Source organism: Helicoverpa zea, chromosome 1, assembly GCF_022581195.2.
Source record: "Helicoverpa zea isolate HzStark_Cry1AcR chromosome 1, ilHelZeax1.1, whole genome shotgun sequence".
Lineage (NCBI taxonomy): Eukaryota > Metazoa > Arthropoda > Insecta > Lepidoptera > Noctuidae > Helicoverpa > Helicoverpa zea.
Genome location: NC_061452.1, coordinates 1,183,688 through 1,206,340, shown reverse-complemented (window position 1 = coordinate 1,206,340; position 22,653 = coordinate 1,183,688). Strand labels below are relative to the sequence as shown.

The 22,653-nt window shown below is 35.5% G+C and overlaps 1 protein-coding gene across 11 annotated transcripts in view; it reads left to right on the top strand.

Moving 5' to 3' along the window:
• Positions 1–22,024, top strand: part of LOC124629756 (uncharacterized MFS-type transporter C09D4.1) — an 87,983-nt gene extending 65,959 nt beyond the window's left edge. For all 11 annotated transcript variants that reach the window (XM_047164035.1, XM_047163953.1, XM_047163810.1 and 8 more), the window contains 6 exons: positions 4,605–4,829; positions 16,869–17,010; positions 17,983–18,182; positions 18,599–18,813; positions 18,996–19,101; positions 19,223–22,024. In XM_047164035.1, the coding sequence (XP_047019991.1) occupies positions 4,605–4,829; positions 16,869–17,010; positions 17,983–18,182; positions 18,599–18,813; positions 18,996–19,101; positions 19,223–19,390 (1,056 nt within the window). In that variant the 3' untranslated portion in view covers positions 19,391–22,024. The remainder of the gene's footprint in view (positions 1–4,604; positions 4,830–16,868; positions 17,011–17,982; positions 18,183–18,598; positions 18,814–18,995; positions 19,102–19,222) is intronic.
• Positions 22,025–22,653: the final 629 nt, after the last annotated feature.

The window sequence follows — 22,653 nt, the reverse complement described above, 5'->3', positions numbered from 1 at the left end:
TGAGATGTCTACATTGACAGAGGAAGAAATGTTATAAAAGATTTTATGATGATTTATTGAACAAAATTGTAATAGGGAAAATATACAATTGTATTATTTTCGGTATTATGATGACACTTAATTTTATGTTAAACATCAAATAGTTACAGAGGAGAGAGATATAGTTATTGAGTGTCATAAACAGTAAGGCGAAGAAATGATTTTGATATCAGGACATTTCTCTACTAATCTTACCTGGGATTACATGAGATATATATTCAAAAGGATGTCGGTCTTGCCTCATGTCAGTTTACAGAATTTAATTAAAACGTACATGTGACGTTGTTTGCCGAATGTTTTGTGAGGGTTTTTGAGCTGGAACTTCAGCTGTGGAGACCGCATTTTAATTAAATTTATTTTTGAAACAACTGCTGTGTCTCAGTGCAATGTGTGACGTCAAAGTAGGCTGAGATTGAAAACTGTATGTTACAAGATTGCTATTGCAAGGAACAGAAAGGAATTTGAAAGGTTCATCGATAGGCTAAAAATCAATGGCGTTTACATTTCTTCTTTCATTCTTCATTAGTTGTTTCAAAAGGAATCTTCTCAGGCAGTACCCAAATTCGATGGATATTTCTCCTTGAAAAGTGGTTGACATTTTTTTCGCGCTCATGTGTACCACCATAGTCTATTTCTTTCTTGGTTTGGCCAAGTTGGTGTGACCTAGACACAGTATTCTTTCTTCCTTTAGAATGAAATACATTGTTATCTCATTCACACTTTCCTGTTTCAAAACAATAAAATTCCCGTCATAAGAGAGACGACCTCAAAGTTCAAATGCTATCAGGGTGATAAGAATTTTACTCAGCGAGGGGTTATCAACTTCAAGAAATAGGATGCAAATTCAATGAAGTGATAGATAAAACTGTTTGAGCTATTTACAAAACTGTTCTATCATTCTGTGAGTAATCACGTTACGCAATGTACCTATAGACGAGTATTATCAATAAATGATATTGATTATGAATTCAAACAAGCGCAGCGTAGGACGTCCACCAACAAGGTGGACAGACGTCCAGACGACCTTATAAAGGTCGCCGGAAGACGCTGGATGCTGGTCGCCTCCAACAGGTATCTGTCGAGATCTAAGAGGGAGGCCTATGTTCAGCAGTGGCCGTCCTATGGCTTAGATGACGATGACGATGATGAATTCAATGATCTTCGAAAAACACACCTAAAAGTAGTGGAACGTTGTTTTTCTTAAATATACGTAACGACACGTCCCAGCTATGAAAAGCCCCCATAATTGCATGATGGGCCGCAAAATAGGGAACAAAAATCAACACAATTTGATAAATCCGCTGCTGACATAGGAGTTTGCCAATATAAATTGGCCAACAGGACCTTCGTTCCAAAGGCTTTCATTCCAATAAGCTGCTTAACAAGTAACAAACAAAATATTCTTCAGGAAGCGACAAACTCTAAATTGAAAACCCTTTGTACAAAGTTTTATCTATGTATAATATCTGAATCATTAAAGCCGATGGGGGTTTGCAACGATTCTGTCAAGGGGACGATATTTTACGGAATAACCTTTTTTAGATCGATTCCTTTGGAAGCGATTTTCATTTATCTTTTTAATTTTACTAAGGTAATTTGAAGCGTCAATGCGTACATAACGACATTATCCACAATTATGAGACAACTATTTGATCGATATAAAAAGATTTATTTTATCAAACAGGGTTAATTCGCTTTACGAATACACAACAATAACCGTAAGATTAAAAGTATAAAAAATAATGATGTTACATAAAATCTAGAGTAAATTAAAGTAAATATTTGCAAACTACAAATCACTATATTAGGTACATACAACATAGAAAATAAACGAGCCTTGAATTTACATCATTTATATTACAGGACTAAGCCGTATTAGGGGATCCTATTTTCAGAACTGTTAATATTTTTATAAAACAATCGTCACTTCCCTGATGTAGGATTATGTAAATGATGTAATATAAGGATTGAGCTAAATGTACTAATTTATTTGTCACTCTCACAAAGTGGATCAGCAAATACTGAATATTTTAGCGCGTTGTGAAGTCATGATGTCTTATTTGCAATGTGTTACTTACATAATTCTGTTATAATTTGAAACGTGTGTCAGATGTGATTTAGTTTAATATAAACTAATATGAAGCTGAAAATGTGTTTGTATGTTTATTTGAACACTTTAATCTCAGGACAAAAAAATGTTGTACATAGCCTTTTATCCTTAGAAGGCTATATGCCATAAGAATATCATTATTCAGGTTCAATATTATGAAGATATATTATAACTAAAATATAACTAAATATATTTTTTCAGCCCTCAGAAGTTTTATATAAACATTTCACGTCATCAATAAAAAAATCATCTAGTAGTAATGTTACATATATGTATTCCTCATATTATGTATTGCACAAATGGTACTGCTACTACTAGTCATCAATAAATGATGTATGGACGTTCTTCTCGATGAGTTTTCCTGCCATTCACTCTGTTGATAAACAACACTCGTAATACTATTAACCAGCGGCTTAAACAATGGCACATATCGATGTTGTCATAATAAGACATCATACAATAAATTGCAAGTTAATATTCTAGTCATAAATTGTTAACAGTTACGTCACAGATTAAAAATAACTATCATTTGTCTTAGAAAAAAAGAAGCTTAAGTATATCTAATGAGCACACTTGTCATTTCTCTGCGTTTTTTGCATTGGTTTTTTGTAGGAATTCATCAAATGAGTGAGAGAATCCCGCGACGTCATTTCTGGTCGGTGCAACATATTATCTTCTTCCATAGATCTCTATCTAACGTCTTCTCAGATAACTTAAATAAAACATTCTAATTCGTAAATAAATAATAACCGAACATAAATGTCTATCATACGCAATCTTTCTTTATTAGGTGGTCTAACATTTACCTGCGAAAACCAGTTATTTCGATCACAATTCTGATCCCGCTACAAAAACCCAACACGTGTTATTTCACACGGCCTTTTAAAGTTTTTGTGATATCTGCTTGTAGGCAGACATGCCTTAATTTGAGTTACCTCGTTTTAAAATGACAAGTTTAGATTTAATCAGCAGGGATATCTAAAATTACTTGTCTTAATTTAATTCATTTTTCTGTGTAAAGAATACCTATTAATCATGTATTTTATTAATCTATCAAAGTTAACCGACTTAAGAACTTCATTTCTACAGTTTATCTTATTTAAGATCCTTTGATGTTATCCTCCAACTAATCTCTGTCGAACTCAAAGTCACAGTATTCAATGAGCCCATTCAAACATTTCTTTTGAACTGTCAACAATAACGATAATTAAGGATATCCAATTAATGATTGGTCCTTATCCTGATTTCCATTGTTTCCAAGATTAAATACAAGTTGCCAAAGCCGTTTAGCGACAGTTAATTAATCAGTGTTTAAAGATCCACAGGCTTGTCTTATTGCGACAGTATGCTGGTTCCAATGTTAATGAGTTGCGTAATTAAATTCGCGAGTGTACGACTGTTCACCAGTTTGGTGTTTTATCTAGGTTGAAATGAGGCTAATCCTGTGTAAACATTAGATTAGTTTTGATTTTAATATGCGCTAGTTTTCTTTACAAATCTAGATATAAGAAATCCTATAGATACTTAGTGCACTGTGTTTCCTAAAAATATTTAATCTTGATAAAGATACCGATAGGTTCGGTGTTTGTATTGTTTCGATAGACATGTAACATACACATCTGCATTTAAATATCCTTATGTTTGACTTATCTACTTGATTCTAAGGACAGTGTCCCTTTAATACAGTCGTAGGTAAAAATTAATTTTGCTTCAGAATAAAATTATCAGACTGTACCTACATTTCCCAAGTACACGATCCCCTCGGGATGTCGACAGACTCTCACGCTAATGAGATGTTAGTGTATATTGTTATTTTTTCTGGAATATTCTCTCTTCCTTTGTTTTATTCGCATGGTGCTGATATTACAATCCAATTTAATATTAATTCTGGAGGCAGCTGTTGTAAAGATTTTTGTAATTTTATGAATATTTTTTGTTAATGTTATTTTGATACGCTTATTAAAAAAAACAACAGTTTTTGATGTCCTACTAGTAAATGTATGATCAATTGTATTGGTTAGCAATTTAGCATCAATCGTTGGTAAATTCCACCAAAGGTGCGATATTTCTTACGTGTAATGATACCATGCGTTAACCAATCATCACTTATTCGGATGTGTTGTATTTAAGCACTGCGTGAGTTTGTTGCTCTCTTGAGCTAAACTATTTAGTAATCTAGGTTTTTTATTTCTCATAGTAGTAATAATAATATTGGGAAGCTCATTAGATTAAGTCTGTAAAGGCATAGTAACTTTGAGATGAATAAATAAATAATAATGGGCCAATAAAAATCGGCTACTTCGATTTAGCGTTACTCTTCACGCTTTAAACAACACCCCTTTCATATTTCATGTCATATTAAATCTCTCAACAACGTTAATGAACTGTTCCACTATTTAAGATTAGCTTCATACATTATTTCAATTTCATACTTAACCCCGTCTCTTCTTTCCAGAATCTTCGCGTGACCACCATCATCGGATCCTTCGGGACCTGCCTAGGAGCATGGCTGAAGGTGTTCTCAGTGCCCCAGGATATGTTCTGGCTGGGCTTCACCGGCCAGACCGTGGTGGCTGTGTCCCAGGTCTTCATCCTCAACGTGCCTCCGAGGCTGGCAGCTGTGTGGTTCGGAGCCGATCAGGTGTCCTCAGCTTGCAGTATTGGCGTGTTTGGGAATCAGGTATGTTTAATTCTACAATGTACTTATGTAAGGAGTTACAAATAGAAATATGTAGAGTCTGCGTCTATAGTCTTGTTTTCTTGACCGGCTAGTTATTTTTACTCAGTACATTATCTTTGATGAAGTAGGGTGCAAAAAGTATAGTAATCTGATACAGAGAACCTTAGAGAGATTACATTGCAATCTCAGTACATAATTCAGGATTCAGTGTCGATGTCGGTAGATTATACAAGAAGAATATAATTTTGATCGTCCCGTTTTTCAACATTTCAACAACAAGTTCCTAACAAACATAAAACCAAAGCAAATAAAACTCCAGTCCCAAAACAATAAATAAATCTTAATTATGTATGACGTGTTACCAAAACTCCATGTTTTTTACCGTGAGAGTACAAAAAGTCGTTGATTGCCTGTTGAGTATGGAGTTGGTATCGCAAACTTTGGTTCCCCATGTTCAGTAGCTGTCATTTCAAGCTGGCACCATAGATTTATTGATAACCCTTATTTCGTTAGAAAAAAATACATATAGATATATCACAGGATAAGGATTTAATTAGGGAGTGGATGGCTATCTACGGGGACGCTTGGAATAATTGTGGAAATAAGGGTTAACGTGTTGGTAAATGTTTACTTGAACGCACAAATTTTTAGTGTTAAATAGACCGTGATCGTTATAGGGGTATATATATACCGGGTAGTTTAGCTTCTAAGGGACGCCAGGCAAACCGCTGATGGGTGGCAGTTTGTAATAAAATTACTTAAAACAATGAAGTAAATCCATCATACCTCAATATGATTCACGCAGACGTTTCATGTAATGACTAGTTTCCAGTACCGTGTCTCTTAATGACGTACCTATAGCTTATTGTTTAGTGAGTTCTACGTCATCATACCTCATAATTACTGTTATTAGGTGCATTACTAACCTGCGCTTGATAACCGCAGGGGGAAACCTTCACTAATATCATTCTTTAGCAATACCTTATCCCTCCTGATGCTATAAATTTTATTTCGTCACCCTGTTTATCATCCAACTACTAGCTTCCACCGGCGGTTTTACCCGCGTTCAGTAAAAAAATCTCCGGGCACCAATATAAAATGTTTGTGTTTATACCCTTCCTCAAAAAAGGGGCTATTTACAGTGAGGTAATTTTTCAAATCGAACTTATAGTTCCTTGTATCAGCGCGTCCATACAAACAACTCTTCTGCTTTTTAATATCAGGTTAGTTAATTATAGCAGATTCCTCCACCTAATACAACTTATAAAAGCCAAAGAATACCCATTTATTAGATTTCTTCACCCTAACCAAACTGAATAAACAGAATCTAATACGCATAGCTGATTCGTTTGGTTGGATAGCTCCGTAAATCCGTAATCCTGAACCTTTCCTCGATGGGATTTGAAGGCAAACGCACGCACCCATGATATCCGATCCAGGAAATAATACTTCATAGCAATAGATCCGATTGGCCCGTGAAAGCTCAACTCTCAGCTGTTGACCCGTGAAATACTTATACGATGAGAGATTTTTGCTAACTCAGTGTAGCTACTGTGGAATAAATGTATAAACTGTGTATGTTTGTTTAGTTAGTTTGATTCAGAAAGATTTGTTGTTTGTTTGTCAAAACTTTTTTAAATTGATATTTCAGTTCCCTAGGGCTCTTTGCTACTAGTACCTATATGTAGATCGCGCTATTGTTAGAAGTCGGAAACTGAGTAAGGATGGTAACAATGATGCACTCAGGTTCGGCAGTCAGGAGTAGGTAAAAACGTGGGTCACCGTAATACTGGATAATACCAATACAAATATACGTATACTCCTGTGGTCAGATGGGACATACAGTCCTTTTCTGAAGGGGTTTTCTACTTGAGATTTCAAGTATTTGAGTAAATCAACGCCGGCAATCTATCTTTGAATAAGTATTGTATGATAACCAAGTGAAGGTGAAAATACACTGCAATTAGACAAAGAAAGTAAACAATTGAATTCATTGAATTAAGGCAGGTTTTTAACATCCCAATGATAATAATTAAGTTAATTGCTTACCTTGTTTTGTTAAGAAAGACATGTATAAACAGGAAAAATCATATTGAAACAATATCATGAATTATTAATTTTGCAATTAACATACTTAATGCCTTATTACCAACCTGTAATATTCCAGTATGATCGTATCGTATCGAATCGTAGTTGTTGAGACTAGCTTCATAGCTAAGAATACTTGATTTCGCTAAAGTGGTTCAATGTCGGCTAATCATTCGATAATGGACGCAGAAGAGTCCTTTAAGGACAAAGACTTATATTTTATCTTTCCCTTATAATTATCTCGAGGTTAAATCTAATATTTGTTTGTGAATAAATGTGTGTAAAATTATCAAAGGTTTGTAGTTTGTAGACTTGCACGATTTATATCGATAACGAAATTAAGCCTATAACATTTCGGCGTCACCCATCGGTGAAATCTCCGATTTTACAACTGAAAATGCTTCGGTTATCGTTATAGTTAAATGGTGCAACGTGAGAAATTGACTGACATTATTAAATGTCTTAAAAAATAAACTAGACGAGAAAGTGTGACCTGTAAAGTAACGTTTGTAATGCAAAATTTAATAAGGTCTTTACGATTTTAATCAAGGTGATAAAGATTACCACGCTGTGCTTATTATAATTTACATTACTTACATAAGAATAATCACAATTTCAGCGAGGCGACGAATTGTTTTATTTAAGTGCAATATAATGCGTGATAATTTGATAAAACTCTTATCAGGATACTTAATTTTCTAGGTTTTACACGTGCCAATTTCTGATAGCGGATGAAAACTGTACTTACAGCTAAGATATCTCTCAATAAATTTCATATGTAACGCTTTTAGTTGATATATCTATAAAGTATAACAATAATAATACAGTAGTCCATAGGTAAGTATACAAACTGGTGCTTGAGTCTTTAGCAGATAACAGCAGCTCGAAGCTTGATTCAAAGTCAAATAATTTATTTCATTTAGGCCTTTACAAGCACTTATAGACGTCAAAAATTATAAATAAGCTTTATTCCAGTTGCCCATTACAAAAGTAGCTTCCTATGGAGAAGAACGGGCAAGAAACTCAATGATGACAAGTCAGAGAGTACCACTTCAGCACCTAAGTGAGAGGTGGCAGAAGTCAAAAATATAGAATTTAATCGTCGCCCGAATCCAATCCTTGTTTAATATTCAACAACGCCAAAAAAATAAAACGACGATATTTTGAGGACGAAGAAGTTTTAACGAAAGCTTTGAATAAAATTATTACTTGCGCACGATTTTATTGGAGAAATTTTATCGATGAGGAAAATCGTGAAAACAGTGCTTACGCCAAGAGGAACAGGTTTTTGTGACAAAATTGCTTATATTAACGATAATCTGTTGCACAGGAGCTTTATGATAATTTTATCCTTTCAAGATGGTGGAAAATATTTTATTATTTCCTAATTCGACCACGCGTCAATAGGCGATTTTTTAGTGACGTGACATCATGCTACCAAGCACTTGAGCCTATCTTCCTTCCCATAGTTCAAATTAAGAAGACGGAAATGCCAATAGAAATAATACCTACACCACAAGGTCTAAAACCCTGGCTGACCTTCATAAAAAAACACAATCAAATAATAACCTTAAGTCAAGTGAATAAGTGTGATTCTCATTAAACATGATGGGTACTTCGCGCCTTTGCCTGTCCCGTGCTTGATAAGAGCGAAAAATATTTTGCCAGCAAAAGGGACTCCGTAGCGGTTTATTATATACTCAATTTGAAATTAAAGAAACGACCCGCGTAATTTATATTGCTCTGTAAAAGAGAAATGTTACTGTAAAATGTTATGCTTTACGATAAGGAATTTTAAAAATCTATTTTTTAAATGTGGTTTGTAAGGATCCTCTTATCTCTTAGGTCTGTACTGTCAGAAATTCAATAGGCATGATGACAAATTTTTAAATTCCTTTGTATGATGTAGGTATACGTCTATTTTATATGAAAAATTATTAATTTTAAGAAAATGCGAAGATTTTTTATCAAATAATTGCATTTTTCTCTGTCCACTTTGAATCCGGCGCGAAAACGCTTGTCAGTGTCATGGTATCACTTGTGACGTCACGACTGAAATTACAAGACGAAAGTGAACAACGCTCGTGCAATAATTAAGTTTTTTGTGTTATTAAATATGAATTCGAAAGGGCATAGGTGTTGTGGGGTCACTGGGGGACCAAGTAAGAACACATCCAAAACAACTCCTGATAAGTTATTTGTGTACGTTCCTCACAATACCTACAAAAATACGAAACAAGTGGCTTAAACTTGCAAGGCGAGATTCAAAAGCAATATTGCCCAGGGTACAACTTTATTTTTGTGAAGATCACTTTGATGTAAGTTATTACGTAGTTCTCTAGATTCTAGCATAGTTTATAATGTAAATAACTATTTCGAGGTTAGGTTTCATCTCTCATTGTTTTTTAATTAAACTAGTATACTTACATGGAAGTTTTAACATTTCTAAATTCAGCTGAACAAAAATCTTTATTTGATGCCAAAAACTTTCCCAGCATTATGATATCAATTCTAGGCAAATTAGCGCTGTTTGCATTGATAAATCCGGGCTCCTTAACTCGTGTTATAAACAACTAATTAATTAAAAACAAAGATCGCAGTGGAAGTTCACAATAACGAAATGTGACGTTCGCGCGCTTTCGCGCGAGTTGTTTTGAGAAATGACGTCACGAGCTCTGATTGGTGTTCAAGAGATCATGGCGGATTGCCTTATTTCGTAATTTTATTTTATAAAAATACATATTAATCACATTATTAATAAAGAAAACAATGCGCGTTTTATATTCCAAGCTTCAAGTTTAATTTAATAAATATATTATTTTAATGATTTTTGATTACTGTCATCATGCCTATTCTCGGTTTTAGATTTTTTACAGATTTTATCCTTTTCGTTGCTGTGTTCAGCAATTCGTATTTCCAAGATTTGCTTAAGCATTTGGAATCAACTTAGGTAAAGTAGTCCGGTCTACATAAGCTACTTATGCACATCCTTACATATAACAAATAGGTCTACATATGTTAGGTACATATGTAGACCTATTTGTTATATGTATATGTAGGTACCTATGTCTGATTCGTCGCAACACTGTTTGTAAGATTACTCTGACTATGTATGAACTGCAACGTTGGCCTCCTAAATTGTATAAGGACATGCCTGAGTTTTGCCTTAAACAGTATCTATGCTAATAGCCTTATGTCTAAATAAAGCATTTCGTAATAATACAGAAATGGCTTTTCTTAAATACATTAAATTAGCATAACGGCAAGGCAATTGAAAATACGCATTAACATATCAAACTCAACACTAATTTTCGCTCGCAAATCTGTATGTAACAAATTCTAGCTCACGGATCCCCAAGCTTCGTTTGATCAATTTGTAGGTAAAAAGTTATTAATTTGATCACATGTGACAAACATATAATTTTTAACTAGATATGAATTATTACTGTGGATTTGTGTATCAATGCGTTTGTCAGTGTGCTGCAATATTGCTGAGACTATATATGATGAAAAAAACAATCAACAAATTCCAACCACACATGATTCTGGCATCTGTATCAAAATGCACGACATATCCAATTTATATAATGGAATAATCTTCACGCCATTTTCGAACAAATTGGCTCCTACGTCAACCTCTTCGTCATCAAGGTTGAAAACCCAACGTCTTGGCTTGTTTTCGTAAATATTTTCCTCCTACGAGCCGTGACCCTCTTACCAAAACTTGTTGGTCCTCTTTTGCGGTTTTCGAAATATTGGGACCCGTTTTGGGAAGTTGCAGTTTAAATACAGGTTTGGATATGACTGATATCGCAAGCAAGACATAACAGTTATCAACACTGCCTCGAAAGACCTAATATGGATGAAATGTGTAGGCATAGTAGATCTCTGTGTATGCACGATAGGGCACTCTGCGAGTAAAGTGGCAATTAGAAAGAGCTAGAATTGGATCCCGCTATCTATAGGGTTCAAAGTTACGCTGAAAGACTGTCACTTTTGAAAACTGATTCACAGCTATGCTTCAATCGTTTGCTGTTCTCAAATAAGGTGATGGAGTAACAGCCAATCAGCTGCATGTTTTTCTATTGCCAGTCTTGAGCAAGACAACTGAATTCGTCTCACATACCTACCCACGAAACTATCCAACGACAGTCCTCTCCCTACTTCTATTTTGAGCTAATTGTCTAAGTCACCACAAATAAGCCTAACTGTACATTTCCATCTTCCTCCCTCTCATTCTCAGGACTACATCGAGCATCGACATTGAATAAATCAGCACACCTATACAATGCATCTAGTTAGTCCAGCTACCCACTTGACACGTCAGCTGTTTGATGAATCCGTACATCTGTATCAGTGGTAACCTTCCTGACAGTCCACGTGACCCAGTGGTGTTCCACTACTAGTGATTGCGCTCGGAAGCGATCATCCAATTTGCCCATGAGGGGGCGCGATTTGTATCATTGATCAAATTGAATGTAACTGCAGTTGTGTGTTAGGTGTTTCTGTTATGTAATGCGGGTTTTATTTGTTTGATTCATTGCGCTGATGCTGGAAGTCGGAAAGTCTTTTTGGAATATTTCGTCTTAACGCATTCTTTATTCATGTTCAGTTGATTACACCATTCATGTTCAGTTGATTGTCAAGTCAACCTGCCAGACCTGTTCGCAGATCAACCCCTTGCACTCATGTTTTCACCAATCTCATATTTCTGGTGAAACCATAAAAGCTAAAATCATCTTAAATATACCAGTTTTAATATATTCTAAGCACGTAAACATAGTCGCAACAGTTATTCGAAAACCATTTCGACTTTTCCCATTTCCAATACTAGCAATTTTTAAAGAAACACACAAAAGTGCTATACAACTTTCATTCTGCACGGTTTGGTAAAGGCTTTGCGTAACCGAATCCGTTTGGAACAGTGTTCAAAAGCGATTTGAATGCCACTGATTCTTTTGGCAGATTTTTCTAACCGTATCAAAATAAAAATAATTAATATATAGCCATCCTGCTTAAATACAAGGCCAACCCTTGTTAAAAATTGGACTTATCTACGCGAAACAAACAAAATTTTAGACAGAAAACAAATCCTTTCTTGTTGATCCGTTGATTCTGCAACGTCGACCACTGAAATGTGAAACAGCTTTTGGACTTCAACAAGGCAAATTGTCCTTATCCAGCTGTCGCATCGCTTATGGTGTCAAATCTTCGTCAGTTGGCAAATCCCTTTCAAAAGGTAATTTGTGCAGGAATTCGTTTGTCACAATTTTAACTTCCGTAGAACCCTCAAAATGGATTGAAAGGATGTTTAAATAAAGTTGAAGCAACTTAAATTACTTATAGCGCCGCACCTAAATAATAAAGGTGTACTTAGGCAAGAGTGACGATCAAAGCGAATGTCACTATACATGGGTACCTCGTGTCCATATTTAAAAAATGCTAAATACATCGCATTGTTCACAAAAATTCACACCATCCATGAAATTCGTGAAATATAAACAACAGCACGTATGAAATAAAAAAAGTAGCTAAATGGTCCCACAGTTGTTAGTAATGTCAGGCTGTCAGCCGAGATGGCCGACAAACTGGCGCTTTATTGAACAATACATTTTATCGCACGCGACACCCAATGAATGAGGGAGTTTATGTTGCAATGTTAATGTGTTTGTCTGTAAATAGAAGATATACTGCAAATTATTTTTTTCAAAATGAAACTGGGAAAAAAGTAAACAATGAGATGACTTATCCTCCATTTTTTTTATGTTTAGATACTCATACGAAGCTTAGATTCACGAATCTAAGTTTAATGTTTGAACCCCACTCCTATTTTAAAGTCGATTGAAACAGAGGCTGTAAAGTACAAGAGGTTGTAGAGGTTTTCCAATATCTCGTCGTGCACAAACCGTGAAAAAGGCTCATAAATCACGAAAAATACTCTTTGTCCAGGTACACTGCATGCGATGATTAACGGCCCACAAGCTACTGACGATATTAAAAATTCTTTGCCATTATAATCGTGCAGGATTTGGAAGACAAACTTTAGATATCGCTGATTTATTTTCCCGTTGTAAAAAAAACTTCGCATTTCCTATTTGACTGATATAAACATCCTACATTTATAACATCCTACAATTATATCTATCAGGGGCCCGATTCTCCTAATTTTACTTAAGCAACATACGATTCACGTTCGACTCGATTCGACTGAGATCCAATCCCGACTCGATTACGATTGAAGCGTATGTGACATTCCGCTATTTTTTCTTTGAAATAAACGTTTTTATCCTTTTCTGTCATTCAATAATGAATCATTTTGTCTGCAAATGATTTACGATTGCAAAATGATTGTAGAGCAAACTACCGTATTGACCAAAATCACCAAAATAGCAGACCGAACGCACACCAATCAAATGTCAATCGAATACGATTGGTCTTTTATTAGTAGCAGAATGCCCGATATGGTTAAAACTGCTATTGCGATCATATTGCGATTCGATTTCTATTCGATTTTGACATTATTAACTTAGGAGAATCGGGCCCCTGAGCACGCTCTAGCAAAAACCTAGATCAAGATTGATTAGCGGATTTGAGGAAGGTACAGTGTGTAGTAAATGTGTCAGCATTTGATCTGAAAAGAACCAGGAGATTTCAAAAATAATTGTCACATTTCGCGATTAAAAGAAATAAAATAATCTTATTTTATGAAATAAAAATAATACGTAAGTAATCATCACGACACGGAATAATGCAAATATTTACGTGGAAAAATGGGTTAATTCAAAAAGATTTACAGACAGATTTTCGCGATAACCAGTCGTAAAAAAAACCCCCGACCCAAAAAAAGTACGCAATTATTATGACAAAAGGTTAAAAACGCTAAACCCTATAAAAAGCAAAAAATAACTTTTAACACTTCGTAAGTACCAACTAAAGCATGTCAGACTAAACTAAATTTTGTCGTGTCGGGGGACCGCTCTAATTATTTAATTAAGATTCGTGTTTTTTTATATACGAATGTTGTAATTAGGTAGGTACCTATCATTTGATTTATGTAAGTATTTTTGAAGGTAAAAAGCGGTCCCCCGACACGTCAAAATTTAGTTTAGTCTGACATGCTTTAGTTGGTACTTACGTAGTGTTAAAAGTTATTTTTTGCTTTTTATAGGGTTTAGCGTTTTTAACCTTTTGTCATAATAATTGCGTACTTTTTTTGGGTCGGGGGTTTTTTTAAATTTATAATTTAATTTTATTTCATGCTTTTTGAAGGAGCTACTTAATTTTTCCTTCATTTAATTTATTTTATTTTAAGATGGGGTAGCTATATGTCATCTCGGCCAAAGGAAGCTGTTTAACAATCCTCATGACAAACTGGCTCTGGGAGAATTGCACAGATTGAGAAACAATAAAGATTAACCTTTGGTGATCCAGGGTTATATACCATTCCAGGGTTTCATCCGCCACATCCCATTTCCAGCATCAGGTTCTCGTCAATTAGAAACATGAAGAGAACCAGTCAAGACAAATTCAACGAGCCCAAACTCGATGGGTTTACTAAAAAGCAGTTCAGGGTTACGTCTCCTATCTTCGTGTCCTAACAGCAGACCAGCTTAGTGGTTCCAGAAGACATTAGTATTTCAAATTTCAGATCCCACATATGCTTGCAAGTAAACTGAGCGTGTAACATTCCTATCACACCTAACAAACAAGCTGATGACCTTGAAGACCTGAACCGATTTCCACCAAACATAGCTAAGAACACTCCCGAATGACATTCCTTTCAAACAAAAAAAACCGCATTACAATCGGATCATCCGTTTGGGAGCTACGATGCCACATACACACACACACACACACACACACACACACACACACACACACACACACACACACAGACACGTCAAACTTATAACACTCCGTCGTTTTTGCGTCGGGGGTTAAAAACATAAACAGGACCTTGAGAGAGTGATTACCTAATTACAATAAAATTGTATTATACAGTGCAAGTACGGTTAAGAGGACGAATTGGAATTTTTGGCGCCAAGGATCTCAATTTTTCTCAGTAAATACAAAAGGGATCAAAATACAACTTGGTTACCTGAAAGTTCATGATATAAACCTTATTTTGTTAGACGTAGAAACATGATTAGGTAACTTTTATAACAGAGAAAAATATATCAAACATACCTCTTTTTAAAAAGAGATTCACGTATTATGGGCAAACGGGACCGATTTAAGCCTCTTAACTTTTTTAGTAGTTGAGTGTATACATACTCTTTAAAATTGTAGAAGGATTTTTTATTAAATTATCATTTCTAAATAATAAAATTACAAAACTATTTTGTCGCTTACGACTTTTAGTTATAAGCTAGCGCGCGTATTGTTATCCTCGCCCCGCTCAGACGCTCCGACCCCTTTTGGCGCCTTAGATGCGCGTGCCGGTTATGGAATTATTGTTGACCAATTCGTCGCCTTAAATCCAGTAATGATATAGCGTGACAGTTTAGTGGTAAAATACGAGATTACCGTGATTCTTTTGTTTGTATTTACTTTGTGACGTTCTGTTGTTTTTATACTTAGGTTGATCTGGATGAAAATGCTTTTAAAAATAGCGTGATTTCCCTATGACGAATATTTGATTACGAAATTAATAGTGGTGTGAAAGATGATATGGCAGCAAAGAGTGATACTTGGGAGAAGTAGGTAAATAATTCAGAAAACATTAAGAGGACGAATTGGAATTTTTGGCGCCAAGGATGTCAATTTTTCTCAGTAAATACAAAACGGATCAAAATACAACTTGGTTACCTGAAAGTTCATGATATAAGCCTTATTTTGTTAGTTGTAGAAACATGATTAGGTAACTTTTATAACAGAGAAAAATATATCAAACATACCTCTTTTTAAAAAGAGATTCACATATTATGGGCAAACGGGACCGATTTAAGCCTCTTAACTTTTTTAGTAGTTGAGTATATACATACTCTTTAAAATGGTAGTAGGAATTTTTATTAAATTATCATTTCTAAATATTAAAATTACAAAACCATTTTGTCGCTTACGACTTTTAGTTATAAGCTAGCGCGCGTATTGTTATCCTCGCCCCGCTCAGACGCTCCGACCCCTTTTGGCGCCTTAGATGCGCGTGCCGGTTATGGAATTATTGTTGACCACTTCCTCGCCTTAATAAAGCTTTATTCAGGCGTAGGCAATATTCAGCTATCACTGAATAATAAATTCTACTTAAGAATTTTATAATCGAAACGTACGTCCTGCTGTTAGTAAAAGTAATTATTTTGGTACCTATCTATTAATAATTTTCGTTCTCATATTCAGGAAAGTGGCGTCTGGGTATTTTAGAAAACGTGTATGTTTACATTCATAAATCAAAAATCTATTTTAGGCTTCATCAGCGAAACGGTTTCTTTGATTAAATATTTAGAATGCCTAGGTATATACCCAGTACCTACGTGTTAGTCAGCCTAGCTTCATATGATGTGTTATATCTACCCACACATAGATACGTATCGTGGTAAGCGGATTAGTTCTCGTCAGTTTCAGGGAATATTTTTTTTAAATTACTGAGGTTAAGCTCGCATACATTTTTCAGTATTTCACTGACCACAGAATAATCCTATCTATTTCGTGGAAAAATCTACTCATTTATTTACATGACCGGTTGCTGTAGATTGAATAGGTTTTTTTTTATTTGTTTAATCTGGTAAATAACAAAACAGTTGACATATTTTAGGATATACCTACAATTTGACACTCCATCTAACGGCCATTTTTATGTTTATGCATGCAAAAAACTTCTACAAATTAGCTGGAAGTTTTCAGGCCGTTAACCGACACCAAATACTTCTGTGAGCCTCTGTCCCCGATGGGATGGACTGAATTTAAATTGACTGAATGTTTTTACAAGTTAATTCGTCACGATGTCTTCCACAGCTAGGCGTTGCCGTCGGGTTCGTGCTGCCTCCGATGCTGGTCCGTGCGTCGGGCACCATTCCTGAGATCGCGGCTGATCTGCGACTCATGTTCTACCTCATCGCTGGCTTCACTAGTGTGCTGTTTGTCTTCATACTGCTTTGTAAGTATTAATTTAATCCTGAATTATCTTATCGATGTTAACCAAATCAGTCACGTCCAATGCAGACGGATTTATTATTCTTTAGCTTGGCTTTAATTCGCAAAGATTACCAGACCTTACCCTGTGTTTTTTAGGAAACTTATGCAAAGCAATCCAAAGTCAACACAGCGTGTGCTTTGGAGAGCATGTCAATTACTGTCCTGAGCCTGATCTCTGTCCGTGTCTTCTATGCAGCTCAAAAAGTCAAAAACGAATTATATTACGTAGTATCTCTATAGTTCATTCTTTAAAACCAAGACGTTTCAACTCATAAAACTGCGGAGGCTCACTACCATTTATCTTGCCTTCTCTCAATATTCAAACTCCGCATTACCATCAAAGTAGTCTAAAGTTCTTAACTAAGTGATCCCATTTAAAGTTGGTTATAACTCATAAACGGTGACAGTTTGCAGCGTGTACGGGTTACTGGTTTAAATGCTAACTGAACCAATTTCCTCAGCTAACTTCTACAGCTGACACCGGATAACTTCTGAACTGATGCACTGCTGCTTATGCGTTTAATTCCACTAACTACGATGACTTTGTAACTTTTAATTATAAGGTTCACTTGTACAAAGAAGGTTAAAGTAGATTTCGCTATAAGGAAAACGAAATCAAAGGCCCCCATCGTTGAAGAAGTGATTAAGGAAAACCCTGAGTATTGGGGTGCCTTAGTTTTGTGAATTTGCGGGTTTTCCTTTTGTCGCCCATTATTTAATAGTTGCAACGATGATTGGATTTGAATCCCAATTTAGAACAGACTGATTGACAAGACAACGAACATTCTTTGAGTTCGTTTGCAATGGATACCACAAAGTCCACATATACATACATGCATTGTATCAGTCATGAACAAAAACAAAAAAAAAGCTTCAGCAAAGCTACAATCTGTAACATATTTTTCATTTACAATCCACTATCATCCCATTTCAGTCTTCAAAGCCGCGCCCCCGTCACCGCCATCAGCCGCAGCCGACCTCGGCAACAGCCTGGACTCGAACTTCCTCCTGTCTCTGAAGAAGCTGATCACCAACCGCAACTATGTGCTGCTCCTCATCTCGTACGGACTCAACGTGGGGACCTTCTACGCCATCTCGACCCTGCTCAATCAAGTCATTCTTACTTATTATCCGGTAAGATCTGAACTTATTTATCTGTGATATAAACTGATCTCTCTCCCAAGTACAGTTGAAATGGTCTGCATAATGACGCAGTTGCTAACGGAGGTGCCTGATATAATGCCCCGATATTTTAAATTCGAATTGGTCTGGTCCTGTGGTGTGATTTGGTTTGTTCGGCAAACTTTTCACACCAATCATAACTTTTACGGTATTACCCAATTTCACAAAAACTCGCTAAATTATTCCATCACCCGAATCCCTTGGGCGGAGGCGGTGAGTGTCCATATTGTACCTCATCTGACTTTACTTGCACTGAATATTTATGTATCTAGTCCCACAATGTATGTAAAACAAATTGTGATGTAAAACAACTGTGCAGCATACTCTTAACATTTTTACCTCATACTTTCTTCTATCTCACCTTCCAGGGTGCTAACATAGACGCGGGTCGCATCGGCCTGGTGATCGTAGTGGCCGGCATGGCAGGCTCTGTGGTCTGCGGCCTCATCCTCGACAAGACGCATCGTTTCAAGGAGACCACGCTCTCGGTGTATGCTGCCTCAGTTGTGGGGATGCTCATCTTTACCTTCACTTTGGACTGCGGTTATATCTCTGTCGTGTATTTGAGCAGTATTTTGCTTGGGTAAGTTGATATCGAACTTTAGTTTGATACCGTTCGTTTGAGGACCTGTATGGCTGTATGTTACTTAAGCCTATAAGATACATCAAAAAATTTAATTAAAAATTTTCTGGGCTGTAAAGGAGTTTAGGTTCGCCTGTGAATAGTGACGATGGAAGTTTAACGAATCAATCCCTTATTTACAGGTTCTTCATGACCGGCTACTTGCCCGTTGGATTCGAGTTTGCTTCAGAAGTCACGTATCCTGAACCAGAGGGAACCACATCAGGCATCCTGAATGCCGTAGTTCAGGTACGGTTCATGGTCCCTTATTTATATTGACAGCGAAGACTGTTAAAGAAAATCGTATTCTTTTATTTTGAGGTATCAAGTTTTGGAACTGCTTTTCATACTTTTACTGACGTTTTTCCAGATATTCGGCATAGTAACGACCCTCTTATACGAGTGGATGCTGGGCACAGTAGGAGATCGCTGGTCGAACCTGACACTCTGTGGGCTGCTGGCGTTCGGCACGGCCATCACGGCCGCCATTCGCTCCGACCTGCGCCGACAAGCTGCGCAGAACAACGCCAAGGAGTAGACTGTGACGTCACATGTTCTGTTCTAAAAGTATTTTTAAATCAATGCAATTGTAAGGAGGTTTTATTATGTAGAAGATTATGATGTTACGGTCTAACTTTCAGCCAATCTCTTTTCTGTGTATGTCGATGTTGAATTTTTCGTTGTGCAAACTGTAGGTATACGATCTGTGACTACAGTTTAGAAATAGCAAATGATGATATCTAATTAATAAAAGTTTACCCGAGGCGATAATTTGTTCTAGACTAATTTTGAGGCACACTTTTTAGTTTCTATCAGGGAAAGAAATTAGGTGCGATCAAATTGTGATTGTGAAGCTTACAGTGGGCTATGGCGAACTTGTCTCGAATTCACAAAATTTTTGAATGCGAAGGTGTGCCTCCTCGACTTGAGGCTAAGTTCAATGCCTCGTGGACTTTTCATTAACAGAGGACAAAACGACGTAGGTTCTAGATTTTAATGTAGAGCTAGAAACTTTGAAATCACGACAATAATTGTGTGACTGTAACTATATACGGTAGTTTTTGCCACAAACTAGAATAAAATGGAGATGTATTCACTTATCTATGGATGTTGTAGTTTGATGGAGTATTTACGAAAAATCAAATTTTGGATGGAAATTATCGATAAATATTTTAAATACATGATGTTATTGTCGTAGCTGATTGATACCTATTTGAAATAACTAGGAGTCTTTGATATTAGAAAGAAGACTTATATTTTATTAAAAAAATTACGGAAGCGACTTTCTTGTGGAATTTTAAAGTAAGTGTGGTATTATACTTAGTGGATATTAATGAGTTCAGGATTTATCTCATCTTATTGGTGTTAGGAAAAACATATTTGGAATTATATACTTGCAAACGGCAATATAAATAAGCTATAATAATAAAGAAGTTAATAGCTCTAGGTTCTCAAAAATTAGTACCTAGATATTTGTTGCTGTTGAAAAAATGGACGTGAATAAGTTAACTACTTATGATTTTTCGAAATTAATGAATTGAAACTTATTAAGATCTCCAAATGATATTTCACCTCTAAGGTTCAATGCGCCTAAACAACAGACAATTCTTATAGGATAGCATTCTCATTTCGATCAAAGTGAGTTTATGCCCAAAGAAATATTTAAAAACTTTCGTTTCGGCCTAAAAGGTCAGATAATAAATCTTTAATGCATTTAGAACTGTAGATTATTATAACTAGTATAAATAAATAATTTAAATTAGTACCTATACGTATTTATATTAGCAGAGTTCTTGGCAGTTACGACAAGCAGAGCTTGACAACCTCGAGACACTGTCTGTAGATACCTATATTCCTAATTTATTTGTGATTTTGAATCCTATTGATATTGTGATCTATAAAGGTTTTATTTACTGCTTACCTATACTGTGTAATCTCTTCGTGTTAAAATTAAAATTAGTAATTGTACCTATAGACGAAAATGTGGTATTGAAAATGCAAGTGAACTCGTGAAATTGTGCAGGAAGTTGGTACCTATATCTAATAAACGGAAATTGTCGAAAACCTACGTAGATAACGTTTTTACCTATGTACAATGTGATAGAGGGCAATCCTACACGTTACTAAAATTTGTGCCTCGCCACGACCTGAGGCATATTGTACCTAAAGCTGCCTCAAATTGAGACCGTTCCCCATCCTTCGACCATAGACGAGTTTACTTGCATTTTATTTCTAAAATAAGAATGTGTATGTATGCGTGCCAATACATGTAGATAATTGTAGGTAGGTACGTGATATCAATGTGATTATGTTGTGAGTACCCAGTATTAATTAATTTAATTAATTGTGTAATTATTGTAAAAGATCCTTTTATACCTACCTATGAATTATTTTAGACTTTAAGATGTGCTACGTTTATTTATAGATCCTAGTAGATAAAGTTACCTATCGTGTGTGGTTATCGTTTTAGTTAAACGCTATTTAAAGTGATACGCGAAGCTTCTAAGTATGGTGGGCTATCGTGGCAGTTTTAAATAATAAAAAAAACACGCAATAGGTTCATGTAACTGCTAACGTTCGCTTTGAAACACTTTAGAGAACAAAGTGCAAATTAGTTTCCTTTGTCTATGCTTTTGCTGAGGAGTTGATGTTTATTTTGCTTATTAATGGGGCATAGAAAGCTCTTCAATAAATTTTACTGAAGGTTCCTATAAAACTTCTTTTTAACCAAAAATGTTCAGTTTATTTTTTGTCTACTTTTCAAGCTAGAGCCAATTTTAAATATTCAACTACTCCCACTGCTTCATATCTTATCAAGTTATACCTGAAACTGATATAAACTGATCTATTAAAGTGACAACAATAACAAAGTTTAGAAACTTTGGGATCTTTCAGATTGGACCGTCCGTTAGGTACCTAGGTACCTACCTAACGCACGCTAACCACGCCACACGTCTAATTTGAAAGAACCCTTTTAAAGACAGGCAACGTAATTTAACCGAATAAGGCTAATAACAATATTTTTGGAAGAGATAGGGTAGTCAGACTATGCTTATTATGCTTCAAGTTTCACTGTCATTCCAATAGATTTAGTTAAGTTTTACTTTTTAAATAGATACCTAATCAATGTGTTAAAATGTTAAATAATTGTTTAATAAAATCTGTTGATGGATCATTTATTTTATTTATGCTTAGTTATCCAACCTCTATTGTCACGATGAGGGAACTGAAGAAAAAAAAAACTTTTTTATTTGAATTGCGCGGACTATACATATATAATATACTTATAGACTAGCTACACTACAGGGCGCATTGGATTTCGCTTTATATAGTAGCAGGGTAGTTAGTCATTGGTTTTAATAATTTCTCACCAGATTTTAGAACACTAAACAATCATGGCTAAACAAAAAAATAACCGGGTTCCAACACTTTTGGATGAAGGCGGTACGTATTTACCTACGTATTATCGAGGATTAACAGTAAACCTCAAAGTTACAGTGAGTTTTACAAATTTAAAGGAACCTATTTTTACTCCATTGGGACGTATGCAAATAGCTATACAGTTAAAAAAAGAAATAAAACAAATATTTGATTACTCCGAACAATAGTTTGGAGTTTGACTATTTCGTGAGAGAAAATTGGCTTAATCATTTTCAAATATTTCGGTAGACGGCGTGTCAGAACTGCCAAACAAAATAGAACTGTATTGTTCACTGCTAGAGGTCTATTTCAGAAAAAATAGTTGAATAACATGACAGTTGCTATGTTGTTGACACCTTCTTGCGAGTTGCCATGGCGGTC